At 40.4% G+C, this 15,367-nt stretch overlaps 1 protein-coding gene across 1 annotated transcript; it reads right to left on the bottom strand.

The window, feature by feature from the left end:
* Positions 1–4,376: 4,376 nt before the first annotated feature.
* LOC138956297 (cadherin-18-like) lies at positions 4,377–15,125 on the bottom strand (the record flags this gene model as incomplete). Its single annotated transcript, XM_070327692.1, is given in 6 exon segments — positions 4,377–4,488; positions 5,195–5,391; positions 9,508–9,717; positions 10,102–10,239; positions 12,842–12,961; positions 14,974–15,125. Coding segments are annotated over 6 exon segments (929 nt in total), but the record flags the coding sequence as incomplete, so codon positions are not given.
* Positions 15,126–15,367: the final 242 nt, after the last annotated feature.

Raw genomic sequence — 15,367 nt, forward strand, 5'->3', positions numbered from 1 at the left:
CCAAAATAGGAAAACTGACAAGAAGTGTTAACAGAATGGAATGATTTGCACGGAACTATACAACCGCGCATTAATCGATCGCCTGCGCAGGTTGACTGGTTGAGAGAATAGGATTCGATCAAACTTTCGGAAAAAACTCCTCTTTTCTTTGAATAACTGAAGAAAGGAGGAATAAAGAGGTTACACACCTCGTCTCAGTGATTATCTATACATATAATAAAAGAGAGTGTCTGTCTGTCTGTCTGTCTGTCTGTCTGTGGTCGCCATACCTCTGAGATGGCAAGAGGCAGGAACAAGATAGTGTGCACGTACACTCCCTAGGTGCCGCAGATGTGCACCTGGGTTTTAGTTTCTTGATTCACTGTTTCCTTTCTCAGATTATGGACCTCCCATTTATTGAATACAGCCTATATGGTGCAAGACCAGTTCAGTGCCTACTGTTCACCTGTAGCAAGCACATCATGCCAGTGATATTAGAGACTCGCTGTTGCTCCTATGAGGGGAAGAAATGAAGAATGAAAAATTAACTGGACAGTTCCGGAAATTTCTAGAAGGTAAGGGAGATAACTCTTTTTTGTCTGTGGTCGCCATACCTCTGAGATGGCAAGAGGCAGGAACAAGATAGTGTGCACGTACACTCCCTAGGTGCCGCAGATGTGCACCTGGGTTTTAGTTTCTTGATTCATTGTTTCCTTTCTCAGATTATGGACCTCCCATTTATTGAATACAGCCTATATGGTGCAAGACCAGTTCAGTGCCTACTGTTCACCTGTAGCAAGCACATCATGCCAGTGATATTAGAGACTCGCTATTGCTCCTATGAGGGGAAGAAATGAAGAAAGAAAAATTAACTGGACAGTTCCGGAAATTTCTAGAAGGTAAGGGAGATAACTCTTTTTTTGTATCCAAACAAAGGAGGTAAAGCTAATGATAATGGGATAGCGAGCGTCTTAAATTGCTACAGGGCTCCGCTTACTCCCGGGCGAAGCCGGGCTTAACTGCTAGTCAAAAATAATGGTCGAAGTTCGCGGTCATGAAAAAGCTCGCTAAAGCTCGCATTTTTCATGATCCGCTAACTTCGACCATTATTTTTGATAATCACTGAGACTCGGCATGTAACCTCTACTTATCCATCCCTTTTATCTGCGACAACTGCATTGTGTGAACACTAATGAATCGTGTGTCGTATGTGTAATGTCTTGTATGAATAAGGATGTGGATTTTTTTTTTCTCCTCTGTCTCATCTTTCTACTTGTTTTATTTCTTCAATTTTTTTCCTCTCTTTTTCTCTTTTTTGGTTCTTTTTACATTTAGTCAAGTTTTGACTAAATGTTTTAGCGTAGAGGGGGGAATCGAGACGAGGGTCGTGGTGTATGTGCGTGTGTCTGTGTGTGTGTGTGTGGAGAGCGATTCAGACTAAACTACTGGACCGATCTTTATGAAATTTGACATGAAAGTTCCTGGGTATGAAATCCCCGAACGTTGTTTTCTTTTTTTTGATAAATGTCTTTGATGACGTCATATCCGGCTTTTCGTGAAAGTTGAGGTGGCACTGTCACGCCCTCATTTTTCAACCAAATTGGTTGAAATTTTGGTCAAGTAATCTTCGACGAAGCCCGGACTTCGGTATGTATTGCATTTCAGCTTGGTGGCTTAAAAATTAATTAATGACTTTGGTCATTAAAAATCTGAAAATTGTAAAAAAAAATTAAAATTAATTTAACGATCCAAATTTACGTTCATCTTATTCTCCATCATTTTCTGATTCCAAAAACATATAAATATGTTATATTTGGATTAAAAACAAGCTCTGAAAATTAAATATATAAAAATTATTATCAAAATTAAATTGTCGAAATCAATTTAAAAACACTTTCATCTTATTCCTTGTCGGTTCCTGATTCCAAAAACATATAGATATGATATGTTTGGATTAAAAATACGCTCAGAAAGTTAAAACAAAGAGAGGTACAGAAAAGCGTGCTATCCTTCTTAGCGCAACTACTACCCCGCTCTTCTTGTCAATTTCACTGCCTTTGCCATGAGCGGTGGACTGACGATGCTACGAGTATACGGTCTTGCTGAAAAATGGCATTGCGTTCAGTTTCATTCTGTGAGTTCGACAGCTACTTGACTAAATGTTGTATTTTCGCCTTACGCGACTTGTTTTTTACATTTAGTCAAGTTTTGACTAAATGTTTTAACGTAGAGGGGGGAATCGAGACGAGGGTCGTGGTGTATGTGTGTGTGTGTGTGTGTGTGTGTGTGTGTGTGTGTGTGTGTGTCTGTCTGTCTGTCTGTGTGTGTGTGTAGAGCGATTCAGACTAAACTACTGGACCGATCTTTATGAAATGTGACATGAGAATTTCTGGGTATGATATCCCCAGATGTTTTTTTTTCATTTTTTTGATAAATGTCTTTGATGACGTCATATCCGGCTTTTCGTAAAAGTTGAGGCGGCACTGTCACGCTCTCATTTTTCAACCAAATTGGTTGAAATTTTGGTCAAGTAATCTTCGACGAAGCCCAGACTTCGGTATTGCATTTCAGCTTGGTGGCTTAACAATTAATTAATGACTTTGGTCATTAAAAACCTGAAAATTGTAATTTTTTCAATTTTGTTATCAAACGATCCAAATTTACGTTCATCGTATTTTCCATCATTTTCTGATTCCAAAAACATATAAATATGTTATATTTGGATTAAAAACAAGCTCTGAAAATTTAATATATAAAAACTATTATCAAAATTAATTTGTCAAAATCAATTTAAAAATACTTTCACCTTATTCCTTGTCGGTTCCTGATTCCAAAAACATATAGATATGATATGTTTGGATTAAAAACACGCTCAGAAAGTTAAAACGAAAAGCGTACTATCATTCTCAGCGCAAGTACTACCCCGCTCTTCTTGTCAATTTCACTGCCTTTGCCGTGCGCGGTGGACTGACGATGCTACGAGTATACGGTCTTGCTGCGTTGCATTGCGTTCAGTTTCATTACGCGACTTGTTGTGCTTTCTTCTTCTCTTCTTTATTTCTCCTCTTTCTCCTCTTTCTACTTGTTTTATTTCTTTAATTTTTTCCTCTCTCTCTTTTTCTCTTTCTTTATTCTCCGCTTTTGTTCTTCTTCTTTTTATTTTCTATTGTTCTTTTCCTCTCTTTCTCTTGCTTGTCCCGACCCTTTTTATATTTAGTCAAGTTGTGACTAAATATTTTAACATCGAGGGGGAATCGAAACGAGGATCGTGGTGTATGTGCGTGCGTGTGTGTGTGTGTCTGTGTGTGTGTGTAGAGCGATTCAGACTAAACTACTGGACCGATCTTTATGAAATTTGACATGAGAGTTTCTGGGTATGAAATCCCCGATTTTTTTTTCATTTTTTTGGATAAATGTCTTTGATGACGTCATATCCGGCTTTTCGTGAAAGTTGAGGCGGCACTGTCACGCCCTCATTTTTCAACCAAATTGGTTGAAATTTTGGTCAAGTAATCTTTGACAAAGCCCAGACTTCGGTATTGCATTTCAGCTTGGTGGCTTAAAAATTAATTAATGACTTTGGTCATTAAAAATCTGAAAATTGTAAACAAAAATAAAAATTTATAAAACGATCCAAATTTACGTTCATCTTATTCTCCATCATTTTCTGATTCCAAAAACATATAAATATGTTATATTTGGATTAAAAACAAGCTCTGAAAATTAAATATATAAAAATTATTATCAAAATTAAATTTTCGAAATCAATTTAAAAACACTTTCATCTTATTCCTTGTCGGTTCCTGATTCCAAAAACATATAGATATGATATGTTTGGATTATAAACACGCTCAGAAAGTTAAAACAAAGAGAGGTACAGAAAAGCGTGCTATCCTTCTTAGCGCAACTACTACCCCGCTCTTCTTGTCAATTTCACTGCCTTTGCCATGAGCGGTGGACTGACGATGCTACGAGTATACGGTCTTGCTGAAAAATGGCATTGCGTTCAGTTTCATTCTGTGAGTTCGACAGCTACTTGACTAAATATTGTATTTTCGCTTTACGCGACTTGTTCTTGTCTCATGAAGGGTCACAAGAGCCGAGACCATTTTTGTTTTTTGCCAGACACCTGAGCAGACACAATCGCATTCGTGAAGTGAATGACACTCGGCTGTGTGGTCCCAGCCTTCCCATTGGAACCATAGCACTTCCACTCTGGGTAAGAGCCGGCCGAAGCTCGAAAAACCCACTGTCCCTTCTGGGATTTGAACAACGACCTCCCGGCCCGCAGTCCGATGCGCTAACCACTGCGCTACGGAGGCCGGTATAGGGATGTGGAGAGGTTAGAACGAGAACGAGCAGAGACAACTGACACAATCACAAAACGATAGATTTACCTGTTTTCTCATTGATAGTAAACGCTCCTTTCTCATTGGGGGTGATTTTAACGAACTTGATTTCGTCATCTTTGTCCGGATCGGTAGCTTGCCAATTGGGTACGATGTCAACCTGGAAAAGTTCCACTTGCACGCTTAGCAGGATGCATTATGTTGAAGACACGGTCCTTCCCTTGTAAACAGTTTCGCTCACAGCCTCAGATCTGGCCAGGCTGTTACATGGAATAAGACCATCCCTCCACTTGGTCCTTTGCCAAACTTTAACATTCAGGGTGTTTTCTGTGCGCCGTGTTGATGAACAGATGCCGTGAAAGCCACCACAAGCTCAATGCCCAATATAATATGTGACATAAGAAAAAAGTGACTAACCATGAATACCATCACTTTCAATACCAATGATGCGTCGGTCTAGCATGATCCTTTGAATTTTTGAGACAAACGAACAACACCACTACCACCTCCAACACCAATAAAACCAACAACAACCCACCCATCGTCAACAACAGCAACACCACCACCATCGCCACCACCAACAACAACAACAACAACACCACACACCACACACCCATCACTAACAACAGCTATAGCAAAACCATTGTCACTGCTACCGCAACCACCAACAACAACACCACCAACAACAGCAACATCACCACCACTACCATTACTACCACCACCACCATCAACAACAACAACAACAACAAAAACAACAACACCAATACCACAATTAACATCACCACTACTGACAACAACATCACCACAAACAACAACACTATCAACAACCCACAACGCAATTGTTCAAGCATCAATCAGTAACTGACCTTTCCTTCACACGAATCCAGTGTCTGTGACGCGGGTTCCAGAACGGGAGGTTCGTTAACGTCCACAAGCCTGACGACCAGGTCGTAGGTCTCCGAGTCACAGAAACCGTCGTTGACCGAGATCTTCAGGTTGATCGTTTGGGGCTGGGTCTCATAGTCCAGGGCGCTCTCCACTTGTAGCTCCACAGTGTTGACGTCTTTGGAAAACATTTAAGGACATGATTAAGGCCTAAAAAAAAAATAGGTGTGGTTACGGTAACCCGACCTACCCTATTTTTGGGGGCCGACCCTATAACTTTTCATTACATTTGTCCAAAAAAATACCAAAAAAAATAAGTAAACGAGTGCAGAAAACGCAATGAAAGCGAAAGCGCCCGAGTCGCACACTTATTTCCCTGTCAAGTAGGTTTAATTTGTACACATTAGAAAAAAAAGTTTAAAAAAAAAAAAAGTGATTGCCTACCTTCCTACCCTTTTTTTGTGGCTATGTTACCGTAACCACACCTATTTTTTTTTTGGCCTAATCAAGAAAACGAGTAAGGGACCAATCCATCCAACCTTCGATCCATTCATCTATCCATCCACCCATCCATCAATCAAGCAAACACGCAATCAGTAAATTAAGCAATCAGTCACACCATCCATCAATTCAGCAAGCCATCGAGCAATAACTCAAGCCACACATTCTCTCATTTAGCCAGCCAACCATCTGTCCACCCACTAAAATCATCCATCTGTTATTCGTCCCTCTGATCACCTATCCATCAGATTGCGACATGTATAGTTTACAGTTAGTGCTCTATATATAATATGCGTTAACAAAAATACGCAACTCTACTAGCTCCTCTGTGTTTTTTCTTCAAAGCCAAAGAAAACAAATACACAGATCAGGCATGGGAATTGAAAAAAGTCAAAAAGGCTGAACATTTGTAAGTAATGCTATGGGGGTCCAAATGGTGCAATTTGGTGTCATCTAAGCTCCAAGTTTGCCATTAAATTCAGTTTTTAGCACCATTTGTGCCTCCCCCATTTATTTTTTTGGCGGACACTTTTGCTTTTTCGGCGGAACAAAAAAAAAAAATTCGGCGGAAATTTGCCTTTCGGCGGACAATTCCCCTGCCTGACAGATATATCATCCACTTTATTTTGTCAAAAGCATTGATTCCTGTATATTTTGGGGGCCTTTCTTTGGGTTTATCTTTCAGCGAAATCGGCACACACTCACACGCACACTCACACGCACACAGACACAGACACACACACACACACACACACACACACACACACACACACACACACACACACACACACACACACACACACACACACACACACACACACACATCCACCACGACCCTCATCTCGATTCCCCTCTATGTTTACACATTTAGTCAAAACTTGACTAAATGTAAAAACACGAAGAGTCTCTTTTTATATTTAGTCAAGTTTTGACTAAATATTTTAACGTAGAGGGGGGAATCGAGACGAGGGTCGTGGTGTATGTGTGTGTGTGTGTGTGTGTGTGTGTGTGTGTGTGTGTGTGTGTGTCTGTCTGTCTGTGTGTGTGTGTGTAAAGCGATTCAGACTAAACTACTGGACCGATCTTTATGAAATTTGACATGAGAGTTCCTGGGTATGAAATCCCCATACGTTTTTTTCATTTTTTCAATAAATGTCTTTGATGACGTCATATCCGGCTTTTCGTGAAAGTTGAGGCGGCACTGTCACGCTCTCATTTTTCAACCAAATTGGTTGAAATTTTGGTCAAGTAATCTTCGACGAAGGCCGGGGTTTGGTATTGCATTTCAGCTTGGTGGCTTAAAAACTAATGAGTGAGTTTGGTCATTAAAAATCTGAAAATTGTAAAAAAAAATATATTGTTTTTATAAAACGATCCAAATTTACATACATCTTATTCTCCATCATTTGCTGATTCCAAAAATATATAAATATGTTATATTTGGATTAAAAACAAGCTCTGAAAATTAAAAATTTTAAAATTATTATCAAAATTAAATTGTCCAAATCAATTTAAAAACACCTTCATCTTATTTCTTGTCGGTTCCTGATTCAAAAAACATATAGATATGATATGTTTGGATTAAAAACACGCTCAGAAAGTTAAAACGAAGAGAGGTACAGAAAAGCGTGCTATCCTTCTCAGCGCAAGTACTACCCCGCTCTTCTTGTCAATTTCACTGCCTTTGCCGTGCGCGGTGGACTGACGATGCTACGAGTATACGGTCTTGCTGCGTTGCATTGCGTTCAGTTTCATTCTGTGAGTTCGACAGCTACTTGACTAAATGTTGTATTTTCGCCTTACGCGACTTGTTGATTCTCTCCTCTGGCTGTACAAACTGGCCTGTTAATTTGGTCTTCGATTTCTTTATCTGTGTGTGTGTGTGTGTGTGTGTGTGTGTGTGTGTGTGTGTGTGTGTGTGTGTGTGTGTGTGTGTGTGTGTGTGTGTGTGTGTGTATGTGTGTGTGTGTGTGTGTTCGTGTGCGTGTGTGTGTTTGTATGTGTGTGTATGTGTGTGTGTGTGTGTTTTGTGTGTGTGTGTGTGTGTGTGTGTGTGTGTGTGTGTGTGTGTGTGTGTGTGTGTGTGTGTGTGTGTGTGAATACGAATACGATTACACATACATTTTTTTTGTCATGAAACGTAGTGTTTATAAGACAAAAATGATTTCAATGTTTTTGTGTGTGGAATCAATTATATACACATTCTTGTGTGTGTGTGTGTGTGTGTGTGTGTGTGTGTGTGTGTGTGTGTGTGTGTGTGTGTGTGTGTGTGTGTGTGTGTGTGTGTGTGTGTGTGTGTGTGTATGTGTACAGCGATTCAGAGAAAACTACCGGACTGATTGTCATGAAACTTTACATGAGAGTTCCTGAGTATAATATCCCCAGATGTTTTTATTTTTATTTTTTACATATAGTCAAGTTTTGACTAAATGTTTTAACATAGAGGGGGAATCGAGAAGAGGGTCGTGGTGTATGTATGTGTGTCTGTCTGTCTGTCTGTGCGTGTGTGTGTGTGGAGCGATTCAGACTGAACTACTGGACCGATCTTTATGAAATTTGACATGATAGTTCCTAGGAATGATATCCCCGGATGTTTTTTTCATTTTTGTCGATAAATACTTTTGATGACGTCATATCCGGCTTTTTGTAAAAGTTGAGGCGGCACTGTCACACCCTCATTTTTCAATCAAATTGATTGACATTTTTGTAAAGCAATCTTCGACGAAGGCCGGACTTCGGTATTGCATTTCAACTTGGTGGCTTAAAAATTAATTAATGACTTTGGTCATTAAAAATCTGAAAATTGTAATAATTGTTTTTATATAAAACGATCCAAATTTACGTTCATCTTATTCTACATCATTTCCTTATTCAAAACACCTATAAATATGTTATATTTGGATTAAAAACAAGCTCTGAAAATTAAAAGTATACAAATTATGATCAAAATTAAATTTCCGAAATCAATTTCAAAACAATTTCATTTTATTCCTTGTTGGTTCCTGATATGATATGTTTGGATTAAAAACACGCTCAGAAAGTTAAAACGAACAGAGGTACAGAAAAGCGTGCTATGCCGCACAGCGAAACCACTACTGCGCTGGACAGGCTCGTCAGTTTCACTCCGTTTTGCACAAGCGGCGGACTATGGTCATTGTGAAAAAATGCAGTGCGTTCAGTTTCATTCTGTGAGTTCCACAGCTTGACTAAATGTAGGAATTTCGCCTTACGCGACTTGTTTGATAAATGTTGATGACGTCATATCCGGCTTTTTGTGAAAGTTGAGGCAGCACTGTCACGCTCTTATTTTTCAACCATTTTACTTGGTTAAGTAATCTTGGACGAAGCCCCGAATTTGGTATTGCATTTCAGCTTGGAGGCTTAAAAATTAATTAATGAGTTTGCTCATTAAAGTTGTATTAAAATCGATTTTTGTGCAAAAAAATTTCAAATTGATTGCGTTGTATTCCTCATCTTCTTCTGAATTCAAAAATATATAGATATGTCATGTTTACTCTGAAAATATGCTCACACTGAAAGGTAATAGGTTCAGTAAGTACTGCGGACGCGTGCTTCGCGGATGCGAGCGTGACCCGTCTCAGTATTCGGTATGGTTAGCCGAGACTATCTGTATGTAGTCTCGGCGATGATTGGTTTGTGGTGTTGATCTTGACTAAATGTGTTTGTATCGCTTCACGCGATTTGATGTTTTTGTTTTTGTTTTTGTTTCTTTTTTCTCTCTCTTTTTTTTTTTTTTTTTGGGGGGGGGGGGGTGTCTTTGACATTTGCTCACTCTGTTTAACAAGCTTGAAGAGGTTTGCCGCCGAGGAAGGCACGGTAGTGATGGTGAAAGTCAGATCGTCAGCTTTGATGTCCTCATTGTCAGGCTGCAACAAGTCCACCACTCCGATTGCTAACACCACGCTGTCTACCTCCTCATCCTCCCGCACACGCAGCTCGCCCTTCAGGTTGGTGAGCACTGGACGCTGGTTCAGGTCTGCCCCTGTAACACCACAGATGTACAGGGGAACCATCCTTTTGACAACCCTTATTTAAGACTTCCTAAATTCAGACCCCCTAAGATGAGACTTATCATCATTATCATCATCATCATCATCATCATCGTCACCATCATCGTCGTCGTCATCATCATCATCATCATCATCATCATCATCACCATCATCGTCGTCGTCATCATCGTCGTCGTCGTCGTCGTCATCATCGTTGTCGTCATCGTCGTCGTCATCAACAGCAACATCATGATGATCATCATGAGCGGCAGCAGCAGCAGCAGCAGCATCCCCATTCCAAACCTTGCTGATTATCATCACCATCACCATCATCACACTACAATCGCACTGCAGTGACCAAGTGAATGAAACCTTACTTGCGACATTCAGAGCCACAGCAATGGGTCCGGCTCTTGTCGTGTGGTATTTGTCCTTGACGTAGACCTGAGCAGAGTAGTGGTTGCGGCACTCGGAACTGAGGCTTTTTCCGGAGGCCACTCGAATCAGTCCGGACACTGGCAAACAAAGCAAAATGGTATTTAGTCATGGGTGACATTGTTGGTGTATTAAGTGATGTGTGAAATTACGTATGTGTTCCGAAAAAAACCTCCGTGGTAAAAATACTCGCTTTGTAGTTGTGCTTTTCCTGTCTAGGTGGATACACAATGATCTTGTGTTTCAACAGAGTTTGTCTCATCTTCAGTCATTTGGGTTGTTTTCTTTACATGTGTGAAGTTGTTTAGGCCACACAAAAAAATAGGTCTGTTTACGGTAACATAGGCCAAAAAAATAGGGTCGGTAGGTCGGGATTTTTTTTTTCTCCAAAAAAACATATTTTTACGTTATTTTGCATTTTTTTCCTTTTCCAAATGCCAAAAAAAAGTCTAGGGTCGCGCGAAAAAAATAGGGTCGGTCGGGTTACCGTAAACAGACTATTTTTTTTTTGGCCTATGAATGTTTGTATTTTGAATTCTACTTTATGTATTGTATGGCACTAAGGACATCATTTGGATTTGCGTCATAAAGATACCCATATCATTGTTGTCATTAAACAGTACTGACTAATAGACTGTTCACATTCGTCTTCTTAAGCTGTCAAATTGACTAAATGTTTCTTCTTCTTCTTCTTATGCGTTCGTGGGCTGAAACTCCCACGTAAGCTCGTGTTTTTGCACGAGTGGAATTTTACGTGTATGACCGTTTTTACCCCGCCATGTAGGCAGCCATATACGCCGCTTTCGGAGGAAGCATGCAGGGTATTTTCGTGTTTCTATAACCCGCTGAAGGGGTACACGAAGGGGGTTAAGTCACTAGCAGGTCTGCACATAAGTTGACCTGGGAGATCGGAAAAATCTCCACTTTTAACCCACCAGGCGGCAGCGACCGGGATTCGAACTCACGACCTCCCGATTAGGAGGCCGACGTCTTACCACCACGCCACTGTGCCCGTCCAAATGGACTAAATGTGTCCATCCCATTTTAAGTGATTTGTTTTACCGCACAGAAACCGATAGATAGGTCATTGAACGCGTTTTGAAAAATGTATTGGTGGCAGATTGTTCATAGACGGGCGCAATGGCTTGGTTGTAAGACGCCGGCCTCCAAAGCGGAAAGTCGTGGGTTCGAATCCCGGCCGCGCCTGGTGGTGGAGATTTTTCCGATCTCCCAGGTCAACTTATGTGCAGACCTGCTAGTGCCTTATCCCCCTTCGTGTGTACACGCAAGCACAAGACCAGGTGCGCACGGAAAAGATCCTGTAATCCATGTCAGAGTTCGGTGGGTTATAGAAACACGAAAATACCCAGCAGGCTTCCTCCGAAATCGGCGTATGGCTGCCTAAATGGCGGGGTAAAAACGGCCATACACGTAAAAATCGTGGGACTTTCAGCCCACGAACGCAGAAGAAGAAGAAGAAGATTGTTCATATGACATAAATGAATATTATTCTAAATAATTTTATATGTTTTAGCATCAAAACGAGATCTGTGTTTATAAAGTCATATGATAGACATGGTTGTATACTATTTTTCAAATACTTTTTTGAAAATCATGATTTTTGCATAAGAATTTGTTCGAACAAGACATAATTTTTGAAATCGCTTGCCACAATGCCCTTTCGGAAATTTCCGTTTGCTCTTCCCAGATTAGTTAAGATGTTTTCAACCAAGACGTTTGCGTTGACGTACACGTTCACATTCAATTGAAAACGTCCTTAAAAACAACTGAAACGGATTAAAAAAATATATAATCTGACTAGTGTACACACCCATGCTTTGTGAATAAAGGTCTCAGGTCTCCCTAGCACATTTCTTCGACGTCAAGTGTTAGTTGAGAACCTTCAATTAGTTGTTTTTCCTCTGGCTGGGTGTGTAAAGGCACTCGCTGCTTATTTTCTAATATTGAACAGCTCGCTTTTGCTCGCATTTCAATATTCAAAAAGGCAACTCGTGTAAATCTGGTACGACACAGCAAGCCATGTAGTATTCTCTATTTGTGACCCTCCACCTCGGAATGAGTCACATGTCACCTCACGCGGTTCTGCGCTAGGCTTAATATAAGTCCAGGGAGTGTCTGGTAACAGAGTGAGGGTCACCTTAGTCACAGGCTTATAACTCAAACAGTTTTCGCTCTTTTCTAAAACGGTTTTCACCACTGGATAGAGCATAACAAACTCTTTATGAAAATGTAAAAATATGAAAAGCATGCAAAGGTGACATGCGGCTCAATCTGTGGTGGAGGGTCACATTTATCCCATGTAAAACCCTTGCCAGATCTAAGATAGTAGGTCGAATCAATTACACAGGAGGGAGAGTGCTTTCAAAGACAAACGACAATAACTACAAGGATGAAATGATTGAGCCAAGTCGTCTCTTCCTGACCCTCTCTTCCAAGGTAAAACCTCTGACGTCAAAAGTGCCACACAGTTCGAGAGGACATCATATTGCGAATAATGGCGTCACTAAATAACATTCCGTCACGTTTTATGCATATCTACCTGGGAACTGACAAACCAAATTGTCTCGATGACTTCGTCGTATGAGCAATAGACTATTACTCGCGAGGTCAGTCGCTAGGTTGTTCATGTATCGGTATTGTATGTCATTAAAACAAACTCACGGCTGTCAATTTCCAGAGCTGATGTGTCGGGATACGTGACCATGGAGTAGGTCAAGACGTCGCCCTCCGGGTCAGTCGCTGGCACCAGCACACCCGTGTCTTGACTGATGTCATCCTCCACTGGAACGAGACAAACCAAGAACAACCAATCCGTATTAGTCGTGTGACATATTTTGGTTTTCTCTTCAATGAGCAATGTGCCATCTAATGGAAGGGCGCTGGTTCTGAGCGACGCTTAGTTCTCGAGATAGGTGTGACCACATGACGTCATGTATACTTTTGTCATCGAAGATGTTTCGCATTTCAATCAGTGTCATTTCCCAGTTCTGTGTTCTGCAGTCGTTTTGACTGACTTGACAAGTTGAGAAAACCAATGACACTTCATTTTTGCGAAGCGTGCAGAAGTATGGTTGGGTCCTGCAAGACTTTATGACCAACGATTTATCCCTTGGGAGTAAATGAAGATATCTGGTTTTCGTCTGCTTTGAAGGTAGGGAGATTTTACAGCGCACACGGTATAAATTGCAAGTCGTATTGAACAAGAATTGTGTTCTTCTTTCTTCGAAGTACCATAGATTTTTTCTTGGACATATTTTCGACCTGTGCATCGTTATACTATAGGAAAAACACGTTTGAACGCAAATTCGCACAGAAATCTTGATCATTTGCTCCGGAACTGCAACGTCGATTTGCCAAAACAAAACATTCTGGCTCAATAAACGAAAACGGTAATGTCATATTTGTTAAATGGGTGTGAAAGAACTGCTCATAATTAACATATAGCACTCCGGCCCTGTTCTTTTTTTCGTCACACCCAAAACCGTTATTTGTTTTGGGCGACGAAGCATTAATCAGAAGTCACTTAAAGCCGACATTTAGGCGGCTGACCGGGACTACAAAAGAATGTGTGTTCCTGTGCGTTAAACTGTGAAACAAGAAATAAACATAACTTGAATGGATCGGTAGAGAGAAAGTGAGAGAGAGATGGAGAAAGAACAAAAGAAAGAGAGAGGGGAGAGGGAAAAAGAGATAGCGATGGGGGGGGGGGGGGGGAGAGAGAGAGAGAGAGAGAGAGAGAGAGAGAGAGAGAGAGAGAGAGAGAGAGAGAGAGAGACCGAGACCGGACGAGGGTAATAGACAAGCAAGAATATTGCTTTTTTACATCCAGCCCTCGCCCTAATATAGGGTCAACAAGAACAGAAAACAATATAATCAAAGAACTATCACATCAAACGTAATACATTATAACTGTATACAGATACAAATTTAAAAATAAATTGTCATACTGCGTTTTAAGTAAAATTTCCAATGATAAAAAGTGTCAATTTTTAACATAACTTAATTTAGATCTGCATATTATTATAACTTTGTTTAACATGCACATACATTTTAAAAGAATTGATGAACCATTCAGCACATGTTTAGTTGCATTATGTGCGACGTATAATTTTTTTTTGAAGCTGTCTGTGTTTGTTTTATGCTTAAGAAAAATAGGCAGTGAGTTCCATAGGACCGCACCTGAATAAAGAAGGCTTGATTTGAAAAGGTCAATACGTGGAGTCGGTGTTATGATGTTTAGTCTGTTATAGTTAAAAATAGAATTATCACGTAATGTCTCCGGTGCATACCCTGACATCGCTGTATGCATTATAACACCGTTATTATACATTAATCTTTTTTTAAATGGTAATACTTGCACATTTTTATAATCAGATTCTGAAGGAGTGTGATTTTTTAGCATAATAAGCTTAACTGCTCTTCTGTGAAGACTGGCTAAAGGTTTCAAAACATTAGCACTTGCACAATCCCATACTGTGGATGCATAATCAATATGACAAGATGTGATTGTAAATTAACATCTTTCGCGAGTCAGTGAAGATTAAGAGAGAGAGAGAGAGAGACTAGAGAGAGAGAGAGAGAGAGAGAGAGAGAGAGAGAGAGAGAGAGAGAGAAAGAGAGAGAGAGAGAGAGAGAAAGAGAGAGATAGAGAGAGAGAGACAGATGGGTCTTTTAGTCACGGTACAGAAAAGTAAAACAGAACTCGAACTTTGTCGCAATTAAGCATATAAGAAAGATAAATAAGAGAAGCAAATCCAGGATAACAAAAACATTAGTTCAACAGAGCAGCCAACCTTTCAAGCCCGTAAAGTAGGGTGGCGCGTTGGGTTTTATGAAGACGTCAGCTGTTTCGGAGGAGTATCTGCCTTCACTGTCAGCGCAGCTATACGTCACTTGATAGTGAGACGCTAGCCGGACATTCAGCGTACCTTGACCCGCCAGGTAGGTCAAGCAAAACTCTGCATAACATAAAATTGACGTTGATGTGGTCAGTTACGCTACGACGAGCGCAGTGGCCTTCTGGATAAGACATCGGCCTCCTTTGCAGAAGGTCGCGGGTTGGAATCCAGGCCGGTGTAACACGAAATTTTTACTCCACGAAAAATTTACTCCGGAGTAAATATTTCGTACGAAATTCTTACTCCGAGTACACTTTTCGTACGAGAAAAGAACTCCCCAAGGCACGAA

Source organism: Littorina saxatilis, unplaced genomic scaffold, assembly GCF_037325665.1.
Source record: "Littorina saxatilis isolate snail1 unplaced genomic scaffold, US_GU_Lsax_2.0 scaffold_1819, whole genome shotgun sequence".
In the NCBI taxonomy this organism is placed as follows: Eukaryota; Metazoa; Mollusca; class Gastropoda; order Littorinimorpha; family Littorinidae; genus Littorina; species Littorina saxatilis.